This window comes from Lactuca saligna, chromosome 4, assembly GCF_052625555.1.
Source record: "Lactuca saligna cultivar CGN05327 chromosome 4, ASM5262555v1, whole genome shotgun sequence".
In the NCBI taxonomy this organism is placed as follows: Eukaryota; Viridiplantae; Streptophyta; class Magnoliopsida; order Asterales; family Asteraceae; genus Lactuca; species Lactuca saligna.
The window spans coordinates 89,842,139-89,861,299 of record NC_136420.1 but is presented as its reverse complement, the minus strand read 5'-3'; the positions used below and the strand labels follow the sequence as shown (position 1 = coordinate 89,861,299).

Sequence of the window (19,161 nt, the reverse complement as noted above, 5' to 3'; positions counted from 1 at the left end):
GTCACATGGTAATGTTTTAAGAATCAAAGAAAAGTAAAGGAACTTAAAGAAAGAATATGCTGAATCTGATCGCATAGATGGATTTCTATCGCGTAGTTTGAAAAATCGGATTCTTGAGCTAATTCTTAGGAGTTATGAGATATTGCTAAGGAATAGATAACAACAAGTTTTTCATATGGGTTGTAAGGATAGGTTTTTCCGCATAGTTTTAAAATAAAAGAAAAATTTTGGTTTTATTTATTTTAAAATATCCTTACAATGGCATTTGAGGAAAAATTGTTGTTTATATGATTCCATTAATAGCAAGAGTGGAAATATGAAATTGATTCCTTCATTTGTGGTAATGTCTAAATTTACCAAATAAGGAAAGACTCTCATCATCCAAAGTCTCAATTGGACCAGGACTTGGAATCATGCAAGTTCTATAGCATGATGAATGAGAACTTTCAAGTATTGGAAAATTAAGACTGATTACTTGTTCACGTGAATGTGTGAGTCAAGTAATGGACTAAGGGATCGAGTACATAGTCTTGTGCACTGATTAAGTCCACCACAAAAGATATAAGGCTATTCGTCATAGTTTACTAAAGCTTAGTAAATATGATTATACTTACAAGCGTAAGTGTAACTCTGAGACATTGGAAAAGGTTCCAATGCATGGCAGAGCGAATAAGAAGAATCAAATTAGGCAGAAGGATAAAAGTTCCTCAAATCTGAAAAGATAGGAGAGTACTTTAGTATCAGCTTTGTGATCATCTTAATGATTAAGAATCCATATCAAAATTAGTTCTCTAAGGAAGTCTTAGTGCATTCTTATGACTAAGAAGAAGGGATCTTGAATTGTTGAAATGGTTAAATCAAGAAGATGAGTCATACTTCGTTCCAATACAAGTCTTAGAGTCATACTCCAAGATTGTAATTTGAGTGACATGTCTTTAAGAAGGTTTAAAACACGTGTCAAATGTAAGAGTAAAAGTGTCCTACTCTTGTTCATTTTAAGTTGGTAAGTTGTGATGTTTTGGATAAAACAAAGACCAACTTAGGCTAATTGTGTGAAGTGTTTGTCTTGGTTAGAATCCACACTATCTCTTGGATGTTTGACAAGGGAGTCTTATAGGTCAAGAGGACAGTGGGAGTCTTAAAGGTCTTGAAAGTCTCAAGAACTAATCAAGAATAAAACCTGAAGTTCTTCACTAGCACACGACTTGAGGTTTATAACCTATCGTATTGACATATTTTGTGCCCATTCCAATCAAAGTTGGCTTTGCATATGAGTTCTTAGAATTCTCAATTGGTTGCACAACAACTTGGAAGCAATGGCAGACCCTTGAGCTGCCAGGTGGCAAGAAGTTAAGATTGAGTTCAATCCATATGAGTTTGGATTTGTCATAATTCTTGTCTTGTGACTATGGTTATGACAATTCACATGGATAAGAACTCATACACCATTAAATCTAAGTGTCATAAGGTTTCTCTCCGATTCATGAAAATGATGGTGAGGAAACACTTCCACTAAGTAGATTTTAGCTAGATAGCAATTGTGATATTTGCATTCTCAAAGTCGTTAGTGGAGTGTGTGTGGTTTACCGGCACACTAACCTGGACTTGTGAGAAGTGGAAAAAAGGTCTAACCATTATGATTACGGCATCCCTCTTCATAATTGTTTAGACACACAAGTGTGCTATCTAAGGGAAGGTGTATGATTTTGATAAAGTTCTATCAAAACAATCCAGTATCAGAAATCTGAACTTTGGTAAGAAAGTCAATAAAGTATTGATTTCTAGAAGTCCAGCTGATTTCTGAGTACATGTCAAAGCTAGTGGGAGCATAAGTGTTATGCTAATAATCATCATGTTAGTGGGAGCATGATAATTATGATAAGTATTGCAAGTTAGCAATGTTAATTATAGAAAACAAAAGTTTCAACTGGGAAAGAGTTGTTTTGCTATAATTAAGGGAGAGGAAATTATACTTCATCTCAAATCTATAAGCTTAGATCGTGAGGTTTTAATCATTTAGTCAAGAATATATATGAATTTCATGTTGGAATGGCTCAACATAAGGAAATTCTGTATATGGGTCCATTATTTGCGTTCTAAAATTCGATTATGATTACGGCATCCCTTTTCATAATCTGAATTATGAGAACTTGGAAAATAGAAATGGAAATGTTATAGCAAAAGACTGGTTTAGTCTTTATGTGAGACATCATGAATTGTGTCCCATATGCTTCGGATATAGGATCGATTACATGTGCTATATTTATCCTTTTAAAAGTTTCCAAATGCCTGGGGCATTAAGAAGGGAAAAGGTTTAGAACTGGATATGACTAAAAGGATTAAACAATTGTCGAGGACAATCTAAGGTTTACCAAAGATTGGTTGCTCAAGGACAGTTGGAAGTATAGTGATAATTCTGGAATGACCATATTGACATAATCTGTAAGGAGGCAACTCTTGTTCAGAAGTGATAGTCGAAATGGAATCTGGAAATGTTTCAAAGTTAGAATTTTCAATCTGTGTAAGATTAAGGAAACTTAATGCAAGAAGGATGGTTCCAAGGAGTTGATCTCCTTTGGAATGCTCTGTAATGATTGTTTCCAAGTCTTTGTGAATTTGTGCATAATCGTTACAAGAGGATCAATGCATATAAGTTTAGAATCTAACAGATTTCAGTAAATGGCATGAATTTGGAATTCTTGCATTTGCAGTAAGGATTTGGGAGTGTGAAAAGAGAATCATTGAAGATTATGTTCAATTGATCTAGTTCACAAAGTAAAGATCATAGACAAACATAGTATGCATACTTGGTGTATGGCATGACTAGTGTTTAGAAAAACATAGTGTACATGCTTGGAGCATGGGACAACTATTGTTTTAAATTCAAGAATAATGTTGATAGCTGAAACAGTATACAATGAATAATGTGTAATCATATGGTGATAAATAAAAGGTGTTTTATTTATATTCATAAGTTCTGAGACCATATTGGATTCAATTATTATTGTGTTGCACTTTGCATGTTTTGACTTCCCGAATAAACTAGGTTATTCTTCCGGAATGACTAAGTTATTCAAACCATCCACAGTCGGTCATATGTTGGAAGTAGATATGAATTAAGACTGTCATGGGTTGGCTTGTAGAGGTCTAAGGTGTTGGATAAATGGCTACAACACTCATGAGTGCTCATAAGTTCTGAGTATTGGATTCAACCCGCGCTCATTGGAATCACTTCATGGATTTTATCACGAGTGATCATGAGACGATAATATCTTATATTCTTCAAACCTAGAGATATGAGTTGTTACTATGAGTTGGTTGTACATTGATTGCACGAAACTGCATTTGGTAACTCGGTGCTATAAAACGTGCCTTTGTGTATGATTCAACAAGTAGTAGAACAAGCCATATGAGTCGAAGTTTATCCATTCCTTTTACCTTCGGGATAAAAGCGATATCTGTGGGCCCCTCGATGATTTGATGATGACAAATGGAAGTGCTCGGCCGGGCCAGGACTAATTTGATTTGTTCAATTAGTCAGTCGTCATAAATCGGAAATCGGGAAACAAAAAATGGACAGAGAGAATGATTATAATCCATGTCTCAGTCCATATGATATGTAGAATGGAGGAATATATGATCCTTTATCTAATGGACAAGTCATTGACAAGATCAGAGTTCATCTACAAGGTCAGAGTTCGACAGAAGCTTTTGAGAGCTACGATTGCCAGTTGGTTCCTAAAGTCATACGCAATAATAGTTTTAGACTTATCCAAGTGGGAGACTGTTGGATTAATGTCTAAGTTCATAACTATAATTGGTAAGACTTGACCCGACCCGGCATGGTCCATTTGGGTTGCATACCATCATGCACTTGGATAGACTAAATGAGAGAAATAAGACACTTATGGTTATTAATATATTATAAGTTCTAGTATATTAATAATAAGAATAATGAGATTATTTAATTAGTATTGATCAAGAATTAATCTAGCATTAATTGAGTGATCAAAAGAAGACTAATTAAATATATGGGTTGATTGTGTAAATCATCCATACTTGTATAGTGGGCTAATGCTCCATGGATTATCTAGTTGGGCCAAAACCCATATGATGCTCCATGGTGTATTTGAACCCATGGATCCAAGGAAATGGAAAGTCATGACAATTAGGGTTTACCCTAATTGTATAACTATATAAGCATCTTATTCTTGAGGAAAAATCGGCCACTAGTGAGAGTAAGAAAGGGCTAGCCGATTTCATGAAGTATAGAATTCTCTCTAAGTTATTCTAAGTGTTTTGATGATTGTGAACCATTTGAGGTGTCACACTTGGGGCACTAGGCACTCAAGCTTCATGAAGACAAGCTCCATCAAAGAGGTATGTATTCTATCTTGTTATATTGATAGTTTTGTATGCTAGTTTAGGATAATACCTTGGATATTCATATTTGCATGTATAATAGAGAAAACATAGATCCAAGGTATTTAGGGTTGCATGTACACTTAGGAGTGTTAGAATGCTCATAACCCAACAATATATCCTAACCTTGCTCGTGTGGTCACAATTGGGATATGAGGCATAAGTGTACGTGTTGTTTGTTCGATTATCATCTAGTTAAAAAGAACATTAAAACAAATCGCTATACAAAAGTCAATAATTCATATATAATTTTTGGCAAATTCAAAAACATTTTTCAAAACAGTTTTTCTATTAGTTAATTTTTTTTAAACGGCAAACTAACTAATATACTTCTAAATAACCACCTATGTTTCCACCAAGATTTGAACCCCTGAACTCTCATATGAGATAGTCACACCAAGATTTTTTTAGTTATATATATGTATGTATGTATCTCATTAAAAACATAAAAAAACCCTAAAAGTAGATAAACACAAATTTAGATTCACATTAATCTTTTGTAAACTCACATACAATCGATTCACAATCACATTCATCTCCACTCTTATTATGAATCTGCTTTATCCTCATGATCTTACCAATTCCCTGATTGTAAATCCTAGCCCCAAATCGCTAATATGTTATTCTAAACACCAAGGTCTTTAAATCCCTAATTATCAGATGGAAGAACACCTGTTTTTTCAAGTTCATCACCTCATAGATGTTGGCCACTCATGGAAGAACACCTTTACTGCTCCATCTAGTCATCGTCTTCTTCACCCACCTCCATAAACTTCAATAATCGACATCTCCTGCTGTTGTTTACTACATGAGCAAAAAAATCAAAAAAGAAAAAGAAAAGAAGCCATGTTCTTGTGTCACCGCATATCGATCAAGGAGAAGGATATGCATATCGGTCAGAGTTAAAATTGAGCAAACATTCAGCTCAGCCCTAGCCGCTGCCTTTCAAATCCACCAGAAAATCTATTCAGCAAAAAATCAATTCAAGACATACATACACACATATTCTAGAGGTGAAGCAGGTGATGGTTTCGGGATGAGATGGTGATGGTTTGGGTGTTGCGATGTTGATGATTATGTCAGGACGAGGGATAATGAACACATGTTCTTGAGGTGAAGCAGGTCAAATATGTTCTCCTAAACTCCTCAGTCCATCACGCAACGATCGAAAACACGATCCACAGCGGAGCTTTGAACTCGATTCGTTTATCCTCTGTCTTATTTGTCAGTAAAATCGAAGGCGTTAGGGCGGGATCGAGAATCGCGTGGATGAATTGACGTCAAGTTTTGAATCATAAGAAACATATTGCCAAACCCTCCGCAATCTAATGACACAAATTGATGAAAATTTAGAACTTTTGTTCTTACCTCTTGAATCCACGATCTGGAAGATCGTGGATGCGAGATTTGGAATGGGGATCGTCATTAAGAGAGAGAGAGAGAGAGAGAGAGAGAGAGAGAGAGAGAGAGAGAAAGAGAGAGAGATTTTCCTTTTGTTTTATTTTTAATTGTTGGTAATAAAACCAAAATGAAAAATAAAATAATAATAAGGGGTAAAATTGTCTTTACAAAAAAATCAAACTAAATTGGACCAAACTCGCAACAAAACGAAACTATTGGACCATCCTTGCGAGCCAAACCTATTTTCGACCAAACTTACTAGTTTTGACATATCAGAAGGACCATTCTTGCAATTTTGTCTTCTGTAAAAGCACACCTATTATGAAGCATCAAATTTCAAAGTCGGATGCTATCCGATTTTCAGGTTATTTTTGTATATTTTAAATATTACTTGAATTAATCTATAAGTTATTATTCTTCAAATCTGACGTCGACAAATGGGCCCCATTGACAGAATCAATAAGAGTGAGGTAATGGTACGTAATTGTTTACATTTGATGAGTCATCGTAGTATGATAAGGATAAGCCATACGCGTGTCGCTGTCCTCAACTGTGGGTGCGATACTTTATTTCCATTTTATCGTGAAAACTTAAATGATCTAATTTCTCCTCATTTTCCCTACAATATCTCTATTTTGTCGTGGACTTTAAAGCCAAGACAATACCAAAAATTCTTATATCAGTGATTCATTGCTACAACCGACTAAAATATGTGTCATGTATTTTCGACAAATGATTAAAAGTGTAATTAATCCAAGTTAAAGACTGACTAAAAATATAAATTATGTTTTTTCTAGAAATGATTAAAAACTACAAAGAATAAAAATGTAATTCACTCAAAGTAAAAACTAAAGGAACCAAAAATATAAGATACAATTAAAAAGAAGATAGTTACGAAACACGTTAAATTTTTGGCTAAAAACCTTTTTAAACGGATGCATGAATTTGTAATAACCATTCAGATACTTTTTTTAGTGTAAATATAAGCTATTAAACTGTTTTATTAAAATATTATTACAACAATATACTTTCTATAATATTAATACCATAATTACTTTGCATATTAAATAAACAGTTGTTTAGGGGGTAAACGGGCTAAACTGATTCGACCCAAAACATTCCCAGTCAATAGCAATGAAAGTGAAGGTGGAGGTGCAAGGTGACGGGTAGAAGGTATATGAAAGGGGTTGAGGGATGCCCATTGATTCATTTAAGATCAATTGATAAAGATAAAAATAAAAAATATTATAAAAAGTTATAATTGATATTTTACATGATATTATACCAAAAATATAATATAAAATTTTGAAATCATAATGACTAGTGGTATAGTATTTTTAATAGTTGTTTAAGACTCTAAAACCCCCCAAGGACTGATTTTGAAATTTTGTCTAACAATTACTATAAGAATACAACGTATCTACTAGTACATTCATATCACGTGATACAACTAATATCTACTATGCACTTGGAGAACCGCATATCGGTAAACGGCGTTGTTTTAGGGAATCGTATAATTTTAGATTTGTCATTTTGTAGGGACTTGGGGAAAAGATCAAGAGGACACGTCACACGTGGGTTGACATGCACTTTATCCCCAAAACTTAATGCATTGTTAGTGTACAGTACAACCTTACGAAGCACACAAAAACCTTTTTTTTTTTTTTTTTTTTATCACGTGAGGAAGTAGCCACGTCGGTAATCTCTTTCCTTGTTGTCATCAATGTACAAGCACGATATAGCGCTACGTACAACACCCTTATAGCGTTTTCAGGCCAGACCATATGGGCTTCACGTGAAATCTGTATAAAATTCCCAATTTACAACTGCTACATCTCTTGCAAGTTGCAAATATCTTAAAAATTCGAGTCTACCTTCTTTTGTATTAAAATAAGGTACTTTAAGACAATTTTATTTTTAATAAAAAATAAATTTTGGAGTAAACTACACGAATGATCCTTATGGTTTGGGGTAATTTGCACGTTAGTTTCTAACTTATTTTTTTAACTTGGAAGATCCATACTGTTTGTTTTTGTTATGCGTTTGGTCCCTACTGTTTGTTTTTGTTATACATTTGGTCCCTATCTTACCTAAAAAGACTATTATTTAAATAAGGAAAAATGATAGGGTAAGTAAGGTAAGGTGAAGGAGATGGGATTGGGGGTGTGTTAATTTAAATAAATCAAAAAATCAAGGGCAAAATAGTATTTTTAAGTAAATCAGGGACCAAACGAGTAACAAAAACAAACAGTAGGGACCTTCCGAGTTAAAAAAATAAGTTAGGGACAAAACGCGCAAATTACCCTAAACCATAGGGACTATTCGTGTAATTTACTCTAAATTTTGTTCATTTTGGTATAGACTTCACACAGTGGCGGATGCAGAATATTTCCATAGGGGTGACGCTAAAAAATATTTCAAAATAAATCTATATTAGTAGTGTCACTCGTGTTTTAAGCCGCTGCACCCAATAGAAAAAACATTAAAAAAAAAATTACACTACGTGCCGACATCGGAGCAGTGACCCAGGACCCCTGGAGTACCACTAAGGTCCGCCACTAACTTCACATTTTTCTTTGGTAAACCGGAACCACTAGAGATGGTTTATTCATCAATATATAATGGAATTTTTTTTATCTAGGTTGAATTAATGAAATAACTCAAATCCATTTAATTATCATGGTACAATAAATGAAATGACAAACGGACAACAAGGTATGCCACTAAACCATTTTGTATTATAAAGCCAATTCTTTTAAATACTATATTCATTATGAAATGAATGGATTTAAAATATATCATTATTATTATATTATATTGTGTTTCATGCTGTGAGAGATAGATACAACTAAGGCTTGAAGGAGTGGACTGTGGTTTCAAACCGCACCCTTGCCACCTGGACCGCAAACACCGCCCTCTGGGTGCAGTTTCCTGCAATTTTAGCCGCAGTGCGGCTAGAAATGACCGCACCCTTTTTCTTCTCTCTCCATATCTATGTATCTTTCTCTCACATCTCTTTTTCTCTACCATAGTTTTCACTTTCAATGTGTGGTAAAAATGATGTGGCTCCTATGTGTCAAAGGAGGGAGTACGGTTTCCGTGACACAACTCCCTCCAACTTAGTTGTACCATATGGGATGCTGCCAAAACCTTATTTAGTTTTTTTTTTTTTTTTTTTTTTTTTAAGCTGGTTCCTAAGAAGCAAACTAGCACACAAATAATTATTACTACGCTGTTAGATGATTCTTTAACCGAAAGAATTTTGAATAAATATCATTCCTACCATTTTGTGTGAAACTTGATTAAGAATCATTTATGAAAATTTACACAAAGAGTATTTGTGAAATATTTCAATGTTAATCACTTATTTTTTTTCTTTTTACATTTCAGTCCTCTTAATTACTTTTCTTTTTTAATTCATTTTTCTTTTAAAAGTTTTCCTTAATTTTTTCACAACTTTATAAGTTAGGTTTTAGAAATTAGTTTTTTATAACAATTTTTTACATGAAATCTTTTGCCGAAATATATTCATTTTATGATGCATATACATGAAATGTAATATTTATATAAATAAAACATTATAACATATAAATTTTAATCACCATATATATATATATATATATATATATATATATATATATATATATATATATATATATATATATATATATATATATAGCCGTAGACCCGCGCAAAGCGGTGGCGAAAAATAGTTTCTCATTCGGCAATAAGTTCTATACGGAAACATGTTAGATTTCAAGTAACACAAAACATATGCATATTGTTATCGATCGGTTTTACGGCAACAAATAAATGTAACCCTCGCAATACAAAAGAAACTAAATATTTTGGTGTGTAGTGTACGTTTATAGTCCTTCATTTTAGAAATCAGGATACATCCATACAAAATGACTTGCTTATACCTTTATTAGTATTGATAAAGTTAATAAAAGGGAGAATTAAAGTTAATCTTAACAACCCGGTTTGCTTGATACAAATAAATCTAAACGGATATATCCTATTATCCACTTTAATATTTAAAGTTTTAAACCGAAAAATAATAAAATTAATACAACCATATTTCATGGAACATGAATAACAAATGGAATACTAATTTTATATTAATCATAAATCATACATAGATATTTTTTCTTAATATTAAACAAAATATTTGATTTTACAACTGATTGGTCAATTTCGATTAGAGGACATAAACAATAAATAAAGCTTAAAAAAATTACAAATAAAATAGCCTATATAATGGATTATTTGTTTTATTTTAATTGGATAAGAGATCGGGTCAAATTTTTGGAAGAGATAAGATTTCAAAGGTAATCAGATTAAAATTCAATATTATTTTATTAATGATTAGTTGTACTTTATACTTAGAGAGTTGAACGTCTTAAAAAAATAATATTATTTTATTGGATCTATTTATAGAAATAGTAGGATTTCTTTTATAAGTTAGTAAATATATATATATATATATATATATATATATATATATATATATATATATATATATATATATATATATATATATATATATATATATATATATATATATATATATATATGCTAATAATTAACTACGCTATTGTACAACCATTAAGAAAAATAAAAAACTATTATGTTACACGTACTAAAATAATTCACCATATAATTAATATGATGTTAATTCTATTTAATTTAATGGAGAATAAATTTTTAAACGAAATTAATGTCATGTTAGTTCCATTTAATATAACATCAATCAAAGCTTATAATGATCGAATCAATAAACTAATTTACAAATGTTCAAGGTACAGTGTCATTCGAACAAGTATTTAATTTAACATCAAATTAATTCAAGGTCTAAGAAAGGAATGGAAGAATATATGCTTGATGATCAAGACACAATAAAACTTTGATTCCTTTTCTTTATAGAATCTTTACAACATCCAGAAGGCACATGGAAGTGAACTAAAGGAAATGTCTGCAGAGAAGGACAAGATGAATTTGGTGGTCCTTTGGCATTTGTATCTAAGACAAATATGAAAGACATTTGTGTCGATGAGGAAGAGAATGTTAATGATGAAGTTAGGGCTTACTACTCAAATAACAATGTCAAAAAGTTCCACAAAAAGCCTCTCAAAGGAAACTTCAAAGGAAATATGTTCAAAATGGCACCTCCGACATCAAATTTTGTGGTTGAAAAGAAGAAACAAGTTGGTTTTGACGAGAAGAAGGTGGAGAAAAAGTTAGTAGGGAATTTCAGTTATGATTGTGTAACGCCCGTGTTTCCCACTAGACAATTAGATGATATAATAGTTAGGGTCAACAATTGTAACATATTAGGTATAAAAAAGAAAATTTTGTGAAGACTACGACTTCTATGTGTAAATATTTATAGTATACATACTTATAACGATATAATAAAATAAGAATAAAATACACGTGTAAACAAAATAATAATTAGGACGGATATCCTTGACAGAGGTTGAAGTTGTCGTGACAATGATACCGAAGATACAAGGAATGCCTAAATTCGACTTATAATGAAGGAGTTATGATCCGTTCAAGTTTCGCTATTCGACTCGATATGACAATGAGTGTCTTAAAAGTAAATTTGTGTTAAATTACTTTTTAGCCTTAATGATCTAAAGGAAAGTTGTAATAGTCGTTAAACCGAGAGCAAGCATATAGACAACGTCTAAATAAGACTTCAGCAGAGTAAGTTATGATTTTTATGAGATTCAACGTAGCAATATAAAACTCAGAAATTGAATTTCAGATCAGTCAATTTTTAGCCGAAACAATCTAAACGAGAGTTGGAGATCTCATTAATAGAAACTCAACGATATAAAGATAATAAAAAATGGACATTGGATGTCAAAGTTATGCATTTTATACAGGACTTTAACAATCTAAGCATATGTGAAATAAATAATGTCAAAACTAGCCGACATAGTCTTATTGAAAGTTGTAGATGATAGGTGCATTTTATGCACCTATTTTGCATGTTTATTTCCGTCTTTTCATAGCATTCTACTTCATAGTTCTTGTATTTAGTTAATTATTTGAACAATTGCATATTTTATTAAGAATGCATGGTACTTCATTATTTTTGATTTATTTTGTAGCTATCATGGAGCTTGGAGCTTGGAGCATGGAGCTTGGAACATGGAACATGGAGCATAAATCATTAGAGCATTGGAGATAGATTAGGGAAAACATAGAAAAGATCACTAATCGAAGTATAACATTACATTTTGGCAACAGATGTAGGTAATTGTAGTACACTTTGGTTATTGTACAAATATATAAAGTATAGATATGTTATAGAAAACATACCGAGTCATATTATCTGATGTGTCAAACTATATTTCTTAAGCTCTAGGAAACAAGTTTACAAATTGCATGGCATACATAACTAAATCAAGAAATCTAAATGTTCTATTAACAAACTAAAAGACGCTAATTGTTTCATGTTTTTAGTAACAAATTCATTTTTATATCTATTTTACCCAACTATGATTTACGTATAATAAGTTACATAAATCCTAACGATCACCCAACAAAAACACATATCATTAAATCGAGATTGAAATAAGAATCATAAGTTGTCCATTAGAATACGATGCATGTACATTGTCTCGGTAGGTAACACAATGGGTAGAAGTTCGAAAAGAATTTGAAAACCGAAACCTGTCTAGATTTGTTCCAAACTTAAGGACCCGTAACTTCTATAATTGGAAAGATTTTTTTGAGTATGTGTCTTAATAAGAAAAAACCTAAACATACAATGCCATGACTACGTAAAATTTTCAAAGTCTTATGCCTTCAAAAGAAAACGTTGAAAATACATTTTTGTTGAAATCGAAGTTGGATGTTGCGTTGAACAAATAAATAACAATAGTATGGAAGCATTGATATGATCATTACGTGTTTTTTATATTTCAATGAATTTGTGGTTTTAATTTGTGGTATATAGATTCTCAATGTTTTGATGGCTGAACTGAATTTCTGAAATACAAACAAACCCATCTTCAAACTTTGATCACAATGATTAGGTTGCATTGATTCAGGTATGTGTTCTATTTGACCATCTGAAAAGTATTGTAATTGTAAACTAACAAATGAAATACATATAACGGCTAGGGTTTCATATTATTATCAAAGAGAAGTACAAATACAATGAAAAGGAAAGACATAATATATAGACAAGCTAATTAGGGTTTCCTAGCGAAAAGGCCCAATCATAAAACCCAATACAAAATAAAGCCCAAAATATTATTAGGTTAACATCTCCCTTCAAACTCACAATGCAACAGCAATAAGCATTGAGAGTTTGTCAGACAGAAAATGGAATCGAGGAGCAGTCAACGGCTTCGTAAGAATATCATCAATCTGCAAAGAGGAAGGAACATAAGGAAGGGAGATAGTTCCCTTCTGGAGATGATGACGTGTGAAATGACAGTCAATCTCAATGTGCTTTGTGCGCTCATGAAACACTGAATTCTTAGCAATCATTATCGCACTCTCGTTATCACAATACAAAGGGGTTGGGTGAGAGATGTGAACGCCCATATCTGCAAGAAGCCATCTCAACCAAACAATCTCACAAGTGGCGATAGCCATGGCTCGATACTTAGATTCTGTAGAAGATCGAGAAACAACATCTTGTTTCTTGGTTTTCCATGATATCAATGAATCTCCAAGAAAAACACAATACCCAATAGTGGACTTATGATCATAAATATCACTATCCCAATTTGCATCACTATAGGCACGCAACTCAAGAGAGGATGAAGAAGGAAACATAAGAGTGCGGAACTGAGTACCACGTAAATATCTCAAAATACGAAGAACAGCTCCCCAATGAACAGTAATAGGAGCAGTGACAAACTGGCTAACCACATGAACTGCATGAGCAATATCCGGTCTAGTGACAGTCAGGTAAACCAAACTCCCAACAATGGTACGATAAAGACTTGGATCTGATAATGGGACACCATCAGTTGGAGAGTACTTTGTAGTACTCTCTATAGGTGTATCAACTGTTCGATTATCCGTGAGTCGTGCACGTTCAAACAAATCGAAAATATACTTCGTTTGAGATAAAAGATAACCAACCGAGCTCTGATACCATGTAAACTAACAAATGAAATACATATAACGGCTAGGGTTTCATATTATTATCAAAGAGAAGTACAAATACAATGAAAAGGAAAGACATAATATATAGACAAGCTAATTAGGGTTTCCTAGCGAAAAGGAGACGATGAAGGGTTTAAACGAAAAGACGATAAATCGACACTAGATGCAGCAACATCAACAACATGTAGCTGCTCCAGGACATAAAGCTCCCCAAGTCTACGGCCTATCCCAATCACTCTCCGAGACCGAATGTCCTGTACACAGCAGAATGAATCAGAAAAGAAGACCCAACAACCAGATTTACACAACTGACTGACCGATGCAAGATTTAAAGCAAGTGTAGGAATGTAATACACATATGTTAAAGATATATAAGGAGTGACAATAGAACCAACACCCTCTACTGACATGGGTGTAGTACAAGCAGACATAGCAGAGATAGGTGTACGAGAAGATAATGAAGCAAAAGATGAAAAATGTGGTGACATGTGATGAGATGCACCAGAATCCAATATCCACAAGGATGAAGGAATACCTGACATGTTGGATGAAGACAGACCTGAATGAGACATGGAAGCTGACATGGCAGTTGGATTGGTAGCTAAGAACTGTCTGAACTGCTCAACAATATATGGATCCAAGGCTGATGGTGGTGTGAAATCTATTTCATTCTCAACTGAAGGTTTAGCAGCAACGTACTGTGCTGGCCTAAAAGATGAAAAAGAGGGACGTGATTGTCCAGAAGACTTGTTCTGCTGTGAAGACTGAGAGTGTGCTGGTGATCTTGTTTGTTGTTGCTGTTGATTTCCCTTGCTTGTCAGTAAAGGACAATTTGCTAACTAATGGTTTTTCTTCTTACAAAAAGCACACTCATCAAATGCAACTTATTTCCCTTGCTTGTCAGTAAAGGAGAATTTTCCTTCCAATGGTTTTTCTTCTTACAGAAAGCACACTCATCAAATGCAACTCTGGGACGATTTTGGTTTGAAGATTGGGGTCGTTGTGAAACAGCAAAGACAGTAGGAGTGGCTGTCTTGGGAGCTTTGTCAGCATGGGACTTGATACGAGTTTCTTCAGCAATCAACTCGTGAACAACCAAATCAACAGTGGGAAGAGGTGTACGATGCAAGATTGATCCACCCAGACCTTCAAAATCTGAACGTAATGCCATCAAGAACTGAACCAAACGTTGCTCTTCCCTTCTATCAATATAAGGCTTAAAAGCTTTCAACACATCAGGTTCTGTAAGAGCTAACTAATCCCATAAATCCGACATAGCTGCATAAAATTCCTGAACACTAAGATTGTTCTGTTGGAGGGCTCGAATATCAAACTCTAACTGATACTGCTTTGCAAAGTTAGACTGAGTATACAACCTAGCCAAGTGATCCCAAACCTCCTTTGCCGTGTCATACTTCGCCAACTGAGTACCAATAGACTGGATGATAGAATTATTAATCCAAGTAATGATCTTGGAGTTATCAGTCTCCCATGAATCCAGTAAGGTTTCATAATTAGCGGCCTTCTCATCTGTTGGTTTCTTCTTGTCACATGTAACAATACTCCACATAGTCTTGCCCCACAAGAAATTTTTCATAACATAACTCCAATAGGCATAGTTTTTGTCATCAAGTTGAATACTAATGGACTGAAGAGAATCATCTCTTGGGGACATATTTCAATATCAGTCAAATAGTAAATACGAGTAGCAGCAAAAAATGATCAAGATCTCAAAATCAACAAAGCTAGACGAAAAAGAAACCCTCAAAACCGACAAACGAACAAACCAAACCAAACCAAATACAGAAACGAGCAAAAAAGGCATACCCAAAATTGCAAATGGTGACAATGAACAGTGCACGTGAATAGTACCGATGAATAGTGCGATGAACAGTAACCGTGAATAGTAGCCGTGATGAACATTAACCGTGAACAGTGTTGATGAACATTAACTCCGATGAACAGTAACTCCGATGAACAGTAATCGCCGATGAACAATATCGATGAACAATAATCGCAGATGAACACTATCGATGAACAATACTTGCCCCCCAAAAAAATGAAAAACTACAGATAATCAACCGAGCACTGATACCATGTAAACTAACAAATGAAATACATATAACGGCTAGGGTTTCATATTATTATCAAAGAGAAGTACAAATACAATGAAAATGAAAGACATAATATATAGACAAGCTAATTAGGGTTTCCTAGCGAAAAGACCCAATCATAAAACCCAATACAAAATAAAGCCCAAAATATTATTAGGTTAACAGTAATGTCGGTGGGTTTTAGGCATGCAATTTGTGATTTCGAATAATGTCATTAGCAATAGCATCTTCTCCATAATGAGTAAAATTATTTTTCAAATAAAACTTTTATATTTTTCTTCCAACTACTTCACAGAGTTTCAACCGAAGAGGTTAGAGCGTGCTTTATTGTCTTGCATGTTGTTTGAAATTGGATTACAATTTGATCGTTTATGAGTTCTAATTAAGTATTATTTGAGATGGCCTAAATGCAACCAGGATAGAAACTCTTTCCATTATGGAAACCATATTTCTTCCTGAAATTTTTTTCTTAAACTAATTTGAATGTTTATTGAATGTTTATCAACAAAATAAAAGTCATGTGGTGTATGTTTATGTCATCCATCGCCTCTTCATGCTTGATGTTTTGGATTGAAATAAGTTCTATAAAAATCATTCCGTAGACTAATTAAATCAAGGTAGGATCAATGGCAGTAGTGTAAAACTATTTTCAGTTTTTAAAGCATTTTTATGTCTTTGCTTTGCATTTAGATACATGTCATTCAAGGAAGTGGGGCTCATGGATAGTTGAGGATTATAAAGTAAAAATAAATAATTCTAGCAAACAATAAATATTCAAGATCCAAACACTTTTTAATTCAAGTCATTATAAATATTTTCACATCTAAAAAGTCAAACTAAAAGTAAACTAAATAAGTTCATTATGTATACATTCTTCTTTACATTTACATATCTGCAAAACAAAAGTAAAAGATAATAAAAGATCTCAATTATTTAGCCCTAACCAAATTCGTGTACGCATTCTTCTTTACATTTACAGTTCTGCAAAACTATATATTATGATATATAGTTCAATATTTCTTATAATTAATTTACTTTACATTTAATCATGGTAATATTTATCATTAATTAATGTTTTTTATATGTGTTCTTAGGGCACATACTAGAAAATTCATATATTAATATATTTGAAATCAATTCACTTTTAGTATTAATTGTAGCATACTAGAAAATTCATATATTAATATATATATATATATATATATATATATATATATATATATATATATATATATATATATTTAAATGAGAGTTCGGTAAATACTCTAAAAACTTATATGATGTTGTCTGTCTTTGTATTTAGTATAAAATATTTTTTAAACTTATTTATAAAAGTGTTAATAAACTGAAAAGTTTATTCAAAATATATATGCTAATTTGATCAAATATTATGATTTTTCTGAAAATAACCATACTATTAACAAATAAGTTAGGGCTTATTAATTTCTTGAATTAATGTGTATCATTATTAATAAATCATTTATAAACTTCACATATCTTTTTTATTATAAACTTCACATATCTTTGTTCTCTACTAATAATAAAAACATACTTAAAATACTTCACACATAATAACAATGTACTTACTTCTTTTCAAAGATTAAGATAATGACGAAATAAATACTCATATTACCCTCCAAGGGTCGTGATACAAAGTAAATATGCGAAATTAACGAAAAAGGTCTGAGATGCCAGGTAAATATGCGAAATTGGACTAAAAGTATATTTTTTTTCAAAAAAAAAAATCTGATATTCTGTTACATTTTTGTTAACTAGGTCAAAATATTACGATTTTTTTTGCCCTTTGTATTTTTCTTATTAGGAGATGGTTGTGGGTTGTGGTATATAATGGTACGAGTTTCTTTGTTATTTATGAGTATAGTGAAAGATCTCAACTATCATTTGCAAAATAAAACGTGAAGGTCTTTGGTCTAAATACTCTAGTGTTGTACTTTTGTTTGTCTGTGTACTATAGCATTCACTTTTTTTTCTTGCTCTATCTTCCAACCTTTTTCCTTAGCAAGGCATTGTACAGTGAAAGTTCAACCCAATTACAAAACTTATAAAATATATGCAAATTTTGCAGATGAAATCACATTGAAGCTATGCGTGAAGATTCAAAACAACATGATAAAATCTTTAATTTTTGGTTATTAGCAAATTGTACTTTAGACTATGATAAATAAAATATCTAAATTACCCTCTATGGGTCGTGCTTAGCATGTAGACCTGACAATTTGATACACGACACAATTAACACGACACGAGTTTTTCGTGTACGTGTTTTTGAAATTCGTGTTTCGTATTTATTCGTGTTTGACACATATTGAAATTCGTGTTTCGTGTAATACACGTGTCAATTACGAATTTACATGTTTAGACACGTATAAGACACAATACAAATTCGTGTGGACACATGAGAAGTACAAACATGTATAAACATGTACATCCACATATATACTTTAGGGTTAAATTTTATATTTATAATATATTAGGGACCAATTTCGTAAAAGTCAATAATTAGTTTATAGCCCTAACTTAAAAAAAGCCATTAAAAACATGTCTATTCATGTTTTTGTGTAACACAACTAAAAAACGTGTCTATTCGTTTCATGTCACGTGTCAAACGAATTGTTTATGTGTCGTGTTCATGTGTGTTCATGTTTGATACCTCAAACACATTTTATAATTCGTGTCGTGTAAATTCGTGTCTGACACGAATACACGACACGCAAACACGTATTGTCAGGTCTATTAGCACGAGCCTCAAACTTTTATTATATATATATATATATATATATATATATATATATATATATATAGACACACACACGGTCATTTCTCCTAAAACTTACAATTTGATTTTATTTGGCACGTAAATAATAATATAAGGTTGTTTCTTAACATAAAAAAATAGTTTGAACATTTTTATATATACATATGAAATTGGTTGTGTTTTTATGCATATATCCTTTAATTTTATTTGAAAATGTATTTTATTTAATAATAATGATGATATAATTTGAAAGAGAAAATAATCATAATAGCCATTTATTTTTCAAGGTTTTTCCGCAAAATAGTCCAA

At 32.4% G+C, this 19,161-nt stretch overlaps 1 protein-coding gene across 1 annotated transcript; it reads right to left on the bottom strand.

Moving 5' to 3' along the window:
- Positions 1–15,217: 15,217 nt before the first annotated feature.
- On the bottom strand, positions 15,218–15,637 carry LOC145039884 (uncharacterized). Its single transcript, XM_078987886.1, has one exon. It carries the CDS (start codon positions 15,635–15,637, stop codon positions 15,218–15,220), a length of 420 nt encoding a protein of 139 aa, XP_078844012.1.
- Positions 15,638–19,161: the final 3,524 nt, after the last annotated feature.

Coding starts and splice junctions, on each gene's coding strand:
- LOC145039884 (XM_078987886.1), bottom strand. CDS start 15,637: ATGTCCCCAAGAGATGATTCTCTTCAGTCCATTAGTATTCAACTTGAT.